The following is a 14,293-nucleotide window of genomic DNA, read 5'->3' as shown; positions in this document are numbered from 1 at the left end:
AAAAGACAAGGGAGAAACACAGAGACGGGTTAAGATGAGCATAATATCTAAAATTATCAGCTAGAAAAGTAATGATTGGAATAGTCTCTTGAAAGAGTATTAATGGAGCAAGATTATGGTTACTGAGCTGAGAAGGAAAAGGTGTTACAAGCTTCATCAATACATAGACAGTCAGGATGTCTGTGCTTAAATTCCAGCCAAGTCAAAGGTGACACTGAGGTAACAGCCTAAGAGACATAAAAGTAAATCTAACAAATAATTTGGATTCCTCCTGTATTTTGTTGTGGGTAAAGGAAAGTTTTCAGAAATTACCTGTAATCAATTAAGTACTGGCTATGTTTTTTCTAAAGAATGAATGTAAATAAAAGTAGAATACATTTTTTTAGCTGAATTTATTTTTGAGACATTCTTATTTACTTATTTGCTGCTGCTGTCCCTGCAGAAGTTTCTCTCTGTCCCAGTTAGTTGTTTCAGTCTATAAAGTTTGACTATCATTTTAATTCCCAGTGATCTTTTGGAAGGTGAAAGACAAAGCCAAAGTGGAGCAACAGTCTTGGGTAAATGGCTTATGGCTAATTTCCATGCCTCATCTATGTATCTCATGTGTAGTAGTACCTCAGGGTTAATGAACAACTATGTAATAAGATGTAACTATCTGTGGCCTTAGGAACCAAGATCTTCCTGGTGCATCTTTTTAAAGAAACAAGACTTTCCTCATGCTTACTGTAGTCTGGAAAAATACCTCTCCAGTCTTGTCTGCTTAGAAAAAACAAAGAAACAAATGAAGGAAAACCCGTCAGCAATACCCGCTTTACAGAAGATGAGAAATGGCCAAACTGCAGTCATTCAGTAGCCAGGGTTTACCTGGTATAAGTCCTTTCTGGACAATGCTGTGAAAGTTTTGGTTTGATGACAAAAAAAACTAAACTAAAAATATCCAATCTAGATAACAAATTTAAACCAAAAACTTTTAATATAATCCTCATATTTTGAATGTTTTTCAGGTAATGTATAATTTTGTGTTCTTACTTTGCAAAGTTGCATATCTGACTGAAATGTTCTATTTTTATTTATACTCTTTTGAAGACCTCCTTAGGATAATTTTCTGTATTCTGTACTTACTTCCTCAGGCAAGAATTGCTAAAGAGGATACAACAATGCATTTTGCTCAAAGAAAAGTACCAAACATCCTTTCAGAGAATTAGGGAGGAGCTAAAGGAAAATCCAAGTGACAGGCAATTTGATTTCAGGTAAATAATACACTCTAATATTGAATCATATTAATTTATACAATTTATAAATGAGATGTCATTATATCTGCTGGCTAACAGAAAAGCTAAATACTAAATTAAAATGTAGCATTTATTATAATCAGAATATGACCGTTACAGAGTTTTTTTTTATTCAGGAATAAACCAGTGACAGGTTTTTGCCAGTCACTTGTTGATTTAGCAGATGTCCAAGGGGACTTCATGGGAATTTATGCATGGGTTAATTTAATACATATGTTTACATGTGGTCTGAAATCCCAGGAAATTTGAGTCATGAATATAAGTGAAAAGACTCCAGAGGAATTTAGTCAGCTTTGGACTGGGTTGTCTATCACAATACCAAGGGGAATTTTACCTATGTTGACAGTTAAAGCATGGGACATCTCTTAGTATTGTACATTCACATTTTGATCTCCTGCAAATGTCTTATTTAAAAGAGTAACTCCTGTGAAATGTGGTAAAGACTTTTAACCGACATATATAAGTAGTAAGCGTTTTCTGGTTTATATCCATTATTTTAAAATAGTTTTTCTTGATTTGTAATTATTACAGCATAGATTTTTTTATGTGAAACTTGGTAGCAGTTCTGCTAGAATATATGTGGGTTAAATAGAAAAAATCTATTACAAATAGATTTGCATAACAATCCCTTTGTTGCTTTTTTGTTAGTGAAAACTATATATTTGGAAAATTTGATATGTTCTGTAAACGTTTGGAGAAGATTTCAGATATGAGCAATATTATGGAAAGCCTTTTAGAGCTCCAGCATATAAAAATAGAGGGTATTGAAGAGATCAGTACTCATTACCAGACCATTGCTACAAACACCAAATCCAAACAGTATGATGTTCTGGATCACAGGAAAAAAGAGGTACATACATTCAGCACTTGTCTGACAATCACTCCCTTAATTCTATGCTTTTCATGGGAGTTATGCAAAGAAGATTAAATTTTATAACAATGCATATAGTATTTTGCTGTAATAATACTACTTTCATATCTTTTAATACATTTTGACAGTGTTTGGGTAAATTTGGCTTTTATTTCAAATGTTTTTGTTAATTTTTTATAAACTAGGTTTTGTGTGATAGGTAATGCCACAAACAACTTTTCCTAAACTTGTTTATTTTGAGATGCATGTATGTTGAACTGCAGACTGAAAACTAATTGAGGCAGGTCAATGCATTAAATACAGTTTATCTAGTTGCAAGAGTTAGTTACTTGGTGTTACTGAAAATTCTTAGTGGAATAGTAAAGGCGGTATTATAGTAAAGGTAGCAAAGGCACTTAGATGAACATTTTAGAGGGAGAAGGGAATAGTATCACCCCCAGTGCTGAGCAGGGTGGTAAAAACTAAAGTGGCTTTTCAAGTGCTTCAGACTGATGTTTTGAGCTGGTTTTTTTGAGCTGTCCTATTTGCTGCCCAGTCTGGTTTGGTATTGTCTAGCCATTACATGCAACATACATACCCACACAGTATGCACATGCTCCAGTGTCTCTAATTGCTATGATTCATTGTTCCTACTCTGGTTGCTGATGCTTAGACCTCAATACACTCCAGTCTCTCCAGTTGCTGACTCCGCAGGTGCGCAAGCCTCAATGACCCATGGTCTCCATAGAATCATCAGATGGTTTATGGTGGAACCTTTAAAGCTCATCTAGTTCCAACCCCCCTGCCATGGGCAGGGACATCTTCCACTAGATCAGGTCGCTCAAAGCCCTATCCACCCTGACCTTGAACACTTGCAATGATGAGGCATCCAGAACCTCTCTGGGCAACTTGTGCCAGTGTCTTACCACCCTCATTGTAAAGAATACCTAATCTAAATCTACCCTTTTTTCTTTAGTTTAAAGGACAAGACAGACCGTGCTGATCAGGTGCAGAGCATGGCCAGACAAGTGTACTGACCTGTTCACATGTGACTGACTCCTTTTACCCATTGCGTCTCTGTTTTCCCACACTTATTCCTCCCCAAACTACATTGATCTCTGCCTTTGCTTCTCCCCAACTCCTGTAACACATTTTGTGCAGTCCCAAAATGCTTTTCCCCCGTAAACTGTAATAAGTCCCTTACCTCCTAAGCAATAACCTCCTGTAGTCTGTAAGATGCTCTAGAGAGCCTGCCAGTTTGCTCATCTTGATGGGTTTCATACCCTGGACAGTGAGCTGAGCACTCTCCTGTGGTAGTGCTGAGAGTAGCTGATGAGCGTGCTCTGTTCTCTCTGATTAGGTTATTAGATTTCCTCTGCCTGTCCTTGTTCCTCTGTGTTCGTTTGTGTTCATGAAGATGAGGCTTTAATCATATAACTTAACACTTACTTTCTGTTTGGTTTGCTTAGAATGTAAATGCCTTTGTTACCGGTGTTGTCCCTGTTCTCTTTAATTCAGTGCTGAAAACATGTACTGGGCAGATAAAGCAAAGTCCCCAAAAACTTCAGGGAAAGAATTTTGTATGAAATGAAAGCAACACTATAGATGATTTTTTTTTCTTTTACCATTTTCTAGTTTGAAAAAGATTACCTTGAATTTAAGAACCAAATTGCAGCATTGTATGAGTCCATACAAGAATTTGTGGATTCCTGGTTTGGGAAGACCATAACTGTAAGTAATTTTAAAAATGCAAGCCCCTTGTTCTGATGCTCAGAAAGGCTGAGTACCCACAGCTCCTACTGAATTCACTTATTGCTGCCAGTGTTCTGTACTTTACTGGTGGCTGCCTTGAGATAACGTAGGAGGACATCAAGCCTATTACAAGTGTTCTAAAAATCGCTTGCAGAAGTGCTGGAAGATAATGTTCATTGTTACTTCGTGCCAGTTTTATGTTCCATCTTTCCTTACCAATTTTGTAGCCTTATTTTTCTGAAGTTTATTTTCTTTCTTCATCCCGGTGTTCCCCATGCTTCGTGTTGCATTTCTAAGTTATTTCTGTTGGACTGGCAGCATCACTGAAATAATTCCTGCCATCTGTTACCTTAACGTCAGTACTGTTCATTGGTTCAGGCCCTGATCGTGATATGGGATATTAATGAAGCGTGAGTCAAGGTGTAGGTGTTCTACCACAACTGTTTGCAGAAAAAAAGAGTGGTGATTTGAGAGTCAGAAAAAAATTAAATATTCCATTATACTGTAGTGGTAGCAGTTTCTTGGTTCATACTATGGTAAATATATTCTATATGGGACAAAATTCACTAACTTGTCTGGATGGACTCTTCTGTGTTTCTTAAAAAACAACTTACAAACTTACATAACATAAATTAAAAAAACAGTTTATGAACAATGACTTTCTGAACTATTAACATCTTTGCAGTAAATACTCCATTCTCCTTTTTAGACCGAACAGATGCTGGGACTTCTCATGAAGCTTGAACAAATAGGAGAAAATCGTATTGATCTTAATGAGAAGTATACCATTGTCCTTCAGCAGTACAGCCAAGACTTAGAGTTTGTTCAAAAACTCTACCAGAAGCAAAAAGAAAATCCACCTATACCACGTAATATACCACCAGTAAGAATGAAATAAATATGAAAAAAAAAGACTTTGCTTCTTGACTGTTTTTAAGTTAATGGAAATATAACCTCATATCTTCTGTGTTTTAGGTAACAGGGAAGATTATGTGGGCTCAGCAGTTATACAGAAAAATTGACCATCCAATGACATTCTTTAAAAAGAAAACCACACTCTTGAAGGTTGGAAATTAGCAGAGGAGGATTTATGCTAAGCTTTCAAGCATGTTATTAACAGACACATGATTTATTTTTACACTCACTTTTCTAGCAACTTGTATTCAAGCTCATCCAACAGGATAGGTGTTAGTGTTTGCTCCAGGAGCTGAATTCCTTTTTGCAGCATTATTATTCTGTGGCTGAGGACAGTTACTTCCCTTGAGACATTAAGCTGATGATTTAGACAGGTGCTTTTGTCTCTTCTGGGGCTTGACTCATGTTAATCCTGATAGCAGCACTGTTGGCCAGGTACCTAAGCTTAGAGGCTTCTGTCTGCTATGCTCTGTGATGAAGAGGACTGAGATATTTAACCTCAAACACTAGCCACACTTCATGAAAGAATATAATTTTTATAGCTTTCTCAATGGGACATCAGTGCTTTGTATAGGTCATAGTATAGACTTTGTTCTATGGGCAAGACTGGGAGGAAAAATCAGGAAAAAAGTTATGTTGTTTAGAGCAGTTAAATACTTCTTAATAATTGAATTTCTAAATACATTTCTATGTTTCTGTGTCTTACCTTATCTCTAAAATAGCGTAACTTAAAGCTTTCTGTTTGTTTTGTTTTCCGAATGGTGGTGAGGAAAAGCCTAGTGGTTTTCATTTCTACTATGTTAGACTCATTGAACTGATTAAATGGTGTTTGTTTTTTTTTTCTTTTTTCCCCTTGAACTGCAGACACTGGAAATGAAAAAGGTTGTTAAGAGCTACAATAAAATGGCTGCAGTTCTTTTGGAATTTGAACTTATTTATCATAGAGCCTGGTGCAGGTTTGCTGACCAGGCTAGAAATGCTCTGTGTGCTTCCTTACTTGTCAGGCACCCAGAAACCAAGGTATGATTTATTCTTGGTATTACTGTTGCATTGTTTCATATTACATATGCTACTTTAATCATATCATGGATAGACATACACAGCATTAAAATAATATTAATAGGGTTAAAAAAATGAACTACTCAAATTGTTTGGGTTTTTTTTTTCCTTTTTGTGTATATTTATGGTACAGAATTCATCATGTCTTTTTCTTCATAAGGCTTCTGTCTCATTCAGGGCATAAAAGAGGTAGTATCCAGCAAATACATATCTATTATTGACTTATCTACATCTTTTTAGATATTGTTTCATGTTTTATTTTCTATGTTAAGCAAAATTTTAGTCAAGGAAGGAATTGTTGATTGTATTGCAATCATTCATTAATTTGCTTTCAAAACTGCTTGCTGAGACAGAAAATCTTACCATTCTTACTTCACAGATTGTTTTTTCTCCTGTAGTGCAGAGAAATTATGGTTAAAATGTGGCATTTTTTGAACTAATGATTCCATAATGGACAAACAGAACCTAGTTTTCAAATTTATTTAGCATCTTAATAGCATTTAGTGCCCCAAAAAACTGTACAGAGATCAATCTTCACAACATTTCTCCATAGTCTACCAATGGAGAAACTGAGATGAAAAGGCAGATTAGCTTCCACAGAGTGTGGCTGCAGAACTAGAATTAAACTTAGGAAGTCACAGGAGCTAGGTGGTTAGGGCACAGTGAAGGAGTCACAGGAAATTGAAATCAGCGTGAGATATTGGTTGATTAATACTTTGAAAAATGCAGGTATTTGTAGAGGAGGATGAAGATCTGTGTAGAAACATGGGTATCCATTTTAAAAATCTTCTCTACTCATCTACATTTTGTTACATGTTCCAGTTGTATCACGCTACACTTACCCACCAAACTACTGCCTTATTTTATCTTTCTTTTTTTTCCCCTTGTACTGCTACATGAAGGAATTACTTGTAAACTTGGACCCAGTGGTCCTGGAAGTACTTTATGAAACAAAATACCTGAAAAAAATGCATTTTGAAGTTCCAGATGTTGTCCTTGGCTTGTGTGCAGATGAAGAGCAGATTAAAAGACATCAAATGGAGTGAGTGAACAGTTTTGGATTTGGTTCTTATCTGCAGATGGGAATCCCTAGCTCTGAGTCTGTTGCATATGCTTTTGATTGATTATAGTTTTTCTCTTTGATGGAGTTCAATTGAAATTTAATTGCTTTCCCCTGCATTTCCATAGTAATATTGGTAACATGCAGTTGTTCCTATCTCCACAAATATCTCATTACTAGAAAAAGCCTACATGCTTTTGTTTTGTTACTGCAACAGCTGTTCTGTAAGTGGGGCTCCTAGGTACTGTTAAGGCATCTATGCACTATAACATAGGGATTACACTCCGATATATTACAGTTAACATCAAAAGCTTTTTTTCTGTTAGAAAAACAAGCTGGAATTTACCACTTGATTAAGGTGTAACCCAGACATTTGTACAGGTAATACATCACCTAAGTTATAATTTGCTCTCTCATGTTGAATATCTGAAATAACTTTTGTTGATTTTAAATAATTTCTGTCTGCTTCTTGTAACAGTCCAATTCTGTGCTGGAAGAGTTCTTTTCATTCTCGGGGATGCTGATTATTAATTCTCCAACTCACTAAGCAAGGATGATAGGTCTTAAAAAAGTCATCCTTTGTGAGGAGTGTTCTTTATGTAGTTTTTAAATAGAAGGGGACAAAAAGGGAAAAAGTTCAAAGAGTTTCATAAACACTTGAATTCAAACCCCTCCTCCCTTTTTCTGTTGTTAAAGCTTTCAGTCTTTCACTCTTCTAATACCACATTTTTCATTAATTATCTGTGGAGTGTTTTAGGGCAAACTAACCTAAAATTTCTAATGCGCAAGGCAAGCTCTGTGTGCTACAGTCCTCTAAAAAGCAACAGCCCCAACTTCTGCCATCCAAGAGGAACAAAAAAGTACAGAAAATATTTGCAATAAAAAGATAATCCAAACTTACTTTCTACTCTAAAAAAGACTTCATACTGACTCCCCAAGCAAAGAAGGAATATTCAGAGACTGTAGATTTTTGCTTTAGCAACAGTGGAAGAACACTTTTGGGTATATTGCAAATGAGTTATCTCAGTATACGGTTTGTAACAATGATGTTTAAAGTCATGGTTTTAATTTGACACAAAACACAGCTATTACTTTTTTTGCAGTGGTTCTTGTAAGGAACTCATTATGTATCTGACTTCTGAGTTGCATTTGCTTCTAATTCTTGTTTATGCAGCTTCATTACATAGCTCCATTTTCATGGAACTACATTTGTAAGCCTTGATTCAGAATTTGGCCTTTGTCTTTGGGTTTTGGTGTCCTAAGTGGTTTGGATCTAGCTTTTCTTATAAGCAGTGTCATTTCATACCATGTCTTGTGAGATAGGAAGAAGGGAACAAAAATACCATGTTTTCAATTTCCTGGGTTTTTTTACTGTAATTAATTTTCCTTGGGAGAAAGTTTCTCTAAATTGATCACAGTCACTTTACTGGAGGTACTTATTTCCCCAGTCTGGTTCTGCTGTTAGTGGGGAGAAGGAGGCTTAGTTTGAGCCAGGAAGAGCTGGGAAGTGTTCTTATTTTTAACATGGGATCAGAACTTGCAAATCTTATTAACAGAAAATGTGTCCAAAGTTCTGTATGTTTCAAATATCTGAATTAAGCACATTCTTAACACGACCGTGTCTTGCAGACTCCAGAATCTATTGATCAATTACAAAGAGCGTCTGAATGGGATTCCTGTTATGCTGAAACCAGTCATGAAACCATTCATAGGACAAGTTGAGGATGCCCTTACTCCGGGCCTGATGCAGCTGTCATGGACTTCTTTGAACATCAATAAATGTATGTAGTAGTACAAGAAGTGGTGAACTGTTGATGCTGTTAGGTGGTATCAGCCAGATATTTCCCTGTTAGTTTTAGGAAGAGCACTCCATCTATATGAGGGAAAGACATGCCAGGTCCTTCCCTCCTAATTATGGAAGTAAGCCAGACATGAATAAGAAGAGAATGGTGTCCTGCTCTAAACTGTGGTGATCAAGCCAGGGCTGTTTGACAGCTATCTTTGAACAGCCCTTGTTAAGTCATTTGCTTTACCAGGCATATCCTTTTTGTCTCTCCCTGGTGATGCCCCTTTACCACTCTTATGTCCTCCCACATAAACAACCCACCCTTTTTTACTCTTGTGATAAAGTGGAAGCAAAATCACTTTAGAATCACAGTTTCTTGGAATTTGTCAGAATTTCTTAATCCTACAAAACATTATTGGTCACTGTATTGAAGTGACTTGTTGAGGAGTGCAGTGAGAGAATAAGTGCTCTGGTCCTAAAAAACCGTAAAAACACAATAGTTATCACACTTTTTTTTTTTTTCTTCTTCTTTTTTTTTCCCTAAAGAAAGAGGCTTTCTGCCTCCTCACTTTTGGAAAATAATTAGTGTCGTAAAAGGATTGGTTTTGCTCACCCCCACCTCTCTCAATTGAGGCATTACAAATTCAGTTGCTGAGAGTACACTGAAGTCACTAAATTAGTTAATTTACAGCTGTGTAACTGAATATGTGGTTTGCCATGTTTGACTGCTATCCATACTGCTGTATTGATGGGAGAGCCTGTAGAGCCTTGACTTTTGAGCTTTCTTGCAGACTTCCATGAGTAACCTTGCATCGTATTATTATGTCTTGTGTTGCAGTTCCATTTTTGATTTGCATGCGTTTTCATTTACTAAGCTTAAGCTGTTGCATCACACTTTCAAAATTATCATGCATTTTTACTTCTTTCCCCCCTATCAATATCTCTGTAATCTTTCTCCAAGTAAGTGACCACATAATGAAAAAGTTAAGAGCTATTCTCATGCCTGCATTCCATTTTTATTTCTCTATGAAAAAATGTGTTTGTGCACTGACCTCTTCACTTTAGGTAGGTAATGATAGCTTGACTGCTACAAGAATGTGAGACAAGAGAACAGACATGGGGTGCTTTAATAATGTGTCTTATCTTTTCTATAGAAAAATCTTCATAACTTATGCTGAACATCCTATAAGTGACATGTCTAAATTCAGGGTTGAAATTAGTAAGAGGTGCATAGTATTTGGACATTTCTGCCCAAATCCTGTTTTTTTCTAAGAAAACTTGTTTTTAATCCCTAATTACATGTTGAGCTTTTTCCACACAACCAGTAAGATACAACCTTATCCCTATCAAATGCAGCATAAAGTTGATTAACTCTTATAAAATTGTCATCTAAATGGACATATATAAAACCATCAGCAAGGCTGTTATGTTGCAGTTCCATGAGAAAACAATAGCTCATGCTTGGAAATCAATTTTCAGTTGAGGTAGACTGATGTTAGGCTTTCACTTTTCTTCTTCAAAATGAAAAGCAGCAAGATAAACAGGAACAGATGCAGCCTAAATCTGAACATGAAATGGGGCATGGGTTTTTGCAGCTATTCATTTGTGACTGTGCCATATGGCTCTGACCAGTGCTTAAGATAGGGCTGGCCACCATTTAGCTTTACTTGACCTTTGCCTGACCAGAGCACAAAAACAATGGGAAGTGGTTTTTCATGTTTGTTTTATAGCTCTAAAATGAATTTTTTTGTTTGGTTTGCATAGTTTAGTAACACGTCATAAGGAAGGTCTTTACAATATTATTTCTTTATTTATTCATTTAGGTACTATCTGCACTATGTTAAGTATCTGAATAGCTGTAATCTAGGTTTTAATGTTTTTTTGGATCAGCATTTGCTCGGGTGAAAATTGGGCTTTGTTACAAGGTAGAAGTTATGCAGCAAGAGTATCTGGGCTACCTCCTGTTTCCTGCTACTGCAGCTGGAATGGGACCGTCCCTAGAAATCAATGCTTTTCTTGAGTGTATGGATTGTGTCATTTTGAAGATGTGCAATGTCTAGCATGCCCAGAATGTATGTTGGACACTTACAAATTAGCCATTAGTATACAAAATAACTGTGACCTGCCAGCAATATGCTGAACTCGCTATGCATGAGCGTAATGTCTTGAGTGCCTTATTTCCATCTAATATGTCGACGTATGGGGGCCCATGGTTGCCTTCTAGGCTAAAACTCGGGAGGAAATGTGAAAAAAAGGATTTAGGACTACCTAATTTATATATTAAAAAAAAAGCACTAAGGAATTGGTTGGATTATTTGTCCGTTTTGGTCAATAAAAAAGACAAGCTTCATCATTAATTTCCTAGTAGGAATAAACGATGTTTTCCACTTAAAGCATCAGCAGTTGGACACCACTGTCACACTGCTGCATCTTACATATCATAGTGCTTTCTTTATACATACAGTAAGAAAGTGTCTTGGTGATTCAAATGATAGTGCCTGGTAATAACAAATACAAAGACAAAGGGCGTCAGATGACGTATTTCTTTCTTTTTTGCAATGAAAGTATGAAGGACAGGGAAAGAATTTAACCACTTTATTCAGAAACAGTCATTTTTACCTAGTTTAATAAACACATATGTTAAAGGACTTAGTTTATCTCTTTCCAAAGCAAGGTAGGTCAAACCATGAAAGAAGAAATCTAGTGGTTTAACCAGTATATAATCTTGGCTGGAGGAATTTTAGCCATTAAATTTATAAGTTAATTACAATGATAAAAGTACTGAATTTCTCTGTGGATTTATGTAGAAGGACCAAAATAATTTTTGGACAGTTGTATCCTTTCTGTTTTCCGCTGATTCCATTGATTCTTTTCATTACAATGTTCTTTTAATACAAAAAGGAAGAGATATTTTGAAGGCTATTGTACTATTTATTATAAAATGGTTTCATTTAAAGATTTCAAAGTAGAGTAAGTTCATCGTGTTTTGGTTCCAGGCCTTAATCACATATTTCATTGCCATTAAATCCTCATTTTATTGTAATACTGGGGGGGGGGGGGGTGTGTGACACACGATGAGATTTAAGGGGTCTATGTTTATCATGATTTGTTTTTATTTTCTTTTCCTTCCTTAGTTATTGAGAATGTTTATAGTACCCTGAGGGAGTTGGACTATGTAGTTAAAGAAGCAGCTGATACCCTGGAATGCAGAATTGAAAGAATTCTGGAGGATATGTCGAACACTGCTCTGATAATTTTGCCAGAAGATGAACCTATAGATGTGCTTTCTTTCCTGCAACAGACAGAAAAGCTTGCTATCTCTACTGCTCATAAGCTTTCTCAGTAGGTTTATTCATTGCATAGATTTGAAGGCCATGCTTGGGAGGGATTATTACATAATACTTTTTTTATGCATAGAGAGTTTACTTTTAAAATTTTATTTTAACAGAGTACTAGTCTAAAGCAAGGTGATAGTCTTAGGACGCAGGCAGAAACTCCCAAGTATCTTGAATACAGCAGATAAAGATTGCATCTCTAGTGTTTAGCATTCATATTTTTCTTCTTATGGCATTCTAATCAGTAGCAAGAAAAATGAAGATGGATAAGACTTGAAATGTCATCCCCATGTTAATTGGTTGTTCCTTAATGCTAGCTAGCTAATGTAAGACTTCCTATTCTCCTGGTGCTGCAGACTTTTTGGCCTATGCTTATTTTCCATGTTATAGCAGAATAGTTGTTCAGCTGTTCCCCAAAAAAAGTCTATGCTTACTGTGCAAAATAAGATACCTTCTACTTTTATTTGTTTGTTTTTATTTTACTAATTTTGATTTCATGGATTATCTCACTGTATCATCATGATAAGCCTGTTTTATTAACCATAGCTGTAAAATAACTTATTTTTCTTTAATTATTATGAAGACAAGTTGAATCAGATATAAGTCTGACAATTGGATTTCTTGATAGTCTGCATATCTTAATGTCTTACATTCTCTGTATGCCTAAGCAATAGGAACAAACTGAAAAGTATAAGAGTATTTCCCTGCACATACAATTCTTCACAGTGCAGTGAGACTGGGTTATGTGCCTGGAAAACAGCAAAGAGTATTCCTTATGTTTGATTCCCTGTGGGTGACTGTAAGGTTGTTTTTGTAGACAGAGTCAGCAAGTAGAATGCTCTGCGTGTGAACTGGTAGATATTCTTAAGCACAGACTGAAAGCAGATGCTGGGAGAACTCTGGAGGTAAGAAGACCACTACAGTGTAAAAAGTAACCTTTTATAACCTGGTCAGATACTTGATATTTCGCTTATGTGCTGGATAATAAGGTTATTTTCCTAAGAATTTCTCTTTAACTCTTCAGGATTCATATGCCTGTACACATCTTGATATGAAACAGAAAACACGCTGCCAAGAATGCCTGTCCTGTAGTTACTATAATCTGATGGCACAGCTTTGTCAGAAGAATACTGACTCTTTGGTCAGATGTGAGTCTGTCTTTTTCAGATATGTTTAATTTTTTAATATAATTTTAAGATTTTTTTCCCCAAGCTTATTGTGGTAAAAAAATATAACCTCACTTAAATATTCTATTTATTTAGGCATGAAGATTTCTTTAGAGTCCTTAAGACATCGATTGCGCATTGTTGACTCTAGGTATCAGATGACCAAGTTCGTAGAGACACAGAGGGTTCCTTTGTTCAAAGCTGAAATTCAACTGGCTATTCCAAATGTTGTCCTGAGACCAAGTCTTGAAGATATTCAGGTAACAAAGTAATTGCACGTCTCAGTCATTTATGGTAAAACATTTATAAATGCATTGTTTAAAAACAACGTGTGAGTTTAATCTGGTATAAAAAATAAAAGGAAGGAGAAAAAAATTAAAAGTCACTTGAGTTTGTGACCTCATTGGGTGCAAAGGACATAAAGCCACTGGTCAGGTTTGTTATGCAGGCCAGTAGAAGGAACTGTTTTCCTAAATCTCAGTAACTCATGTTCACAACCCTCTACTTAGAAGTAAACATTTCAAAGTGAATGCAAAAATAAAAATGAATGCCATTGATACCACCTGATTTGATTTCCTGGTCTCCTTAAACTCTTTCAGAGTATAAATTGATGTTGTCAGTTCAAAACACCATTCATAAATCAGAGTTCTGCAGGAGTGAATTGTAAAGAAAAATATTACCAGCCTGAAGCCCTAAGCTGTGGAAAAATATGAGCACTCGTTTAAACTTATACTAATTAAGCAAAATTCTTACACATGTACTTACAGTCTCCTATGATGTCTGAAATTATTCATGAAGTATTAGTTGTTTATGGTGTTGATTTGTGGACTTTTCATTTAGCATTGTCACTGTCAAAATCAGTAGTTGAATTCTTTCTCAGATTCCATTTGCAACCTTCATGGTGTTGTCAGTAAGAAATCAGACCACTAAGTGTAATTTAAAAATACCATAGATAGAAGAAGTTATACAATAATTTATATAGCTGCCTGTATACATTATAGACTATACCATCACAAATTCAGACAAATATATTCAGGCATTCTAATGTGAATGTGAGAACTATTATTATTAATGATAA

At 35.8% G+C, this 14,293-nt stretch overlaps 1 protein-coding gene across 1 annotated transcript in view; it reads left to right on the top strand.

The window, feature by feature from the left end:
- Positions 1–14,293, top strand: part of LOC142028869 (dynein axonemal heavy chain 5-like) — a 170,223-nt gene that overhangs the window by 21,064 nt on the left and 134,866 nt on the right. Inside the window, exons 14-25 of the mRNA XM_075022779.1 lie at positions 1,131–1,250; positions 1,941–2,142; positions 3,778–3,873; positions 4,604–4,777; positions 4,870–4,959; positions 5,674–5,829; positions 6,771–6,910; positions 8,558–8,709; positions 11,849–12,056; positions 12,867–12,954; positions 13,074–13,197; positions 13,312–13,475. Of these exons, the coding sequence (XP_074878880.1) occupies positions 1,131–1,250; positions 1,941–2,142; positions 3,778–3,873; positions 4,604–4,777; positions 4,870–4,959; positions 5,674–5,829; positions 6,771–6,910; positions 8,558–8,709; positions 11,849–12,056; positions 12,867–12,954; positions 13,074–13,197; positions 13,312–13,475 (1,714 nt within the window). The remainder of the gene's footprint in view (positions 1–1,130; positions 1,251–1,940; positions 2,143–3,777; positions 3,874–4,603; positions 4,778–4,869; positions 4,960–5,673; positions 5,830–6,770; positions 6,911–8,557; positions 8,710–11,848; positions 12,057–12,866; positions 12,955–13,073; positions 13,198–13,311; positions 13,476–14,293) is intronic.

Source organism: Buteo buteo, chromosome 3, assembly GCF_964188355.1.
Source record: "Buteo buteo chromosome 3, bButBut1.hap1.1, whole genome shotgun sequence".
Classification (NCBI taxonomy): domain Eukaryota; kingdom Metazoa; phylum Chordata; class Aves; order Accipitriformes; family Accipitridae; genus Buteo; species Buteo buteo.
The sequence above is the reverse complement of the archived record's forward strand: the minus strand, read 5'-3'. Positions and strand labels throughout refer to the sequence as shown.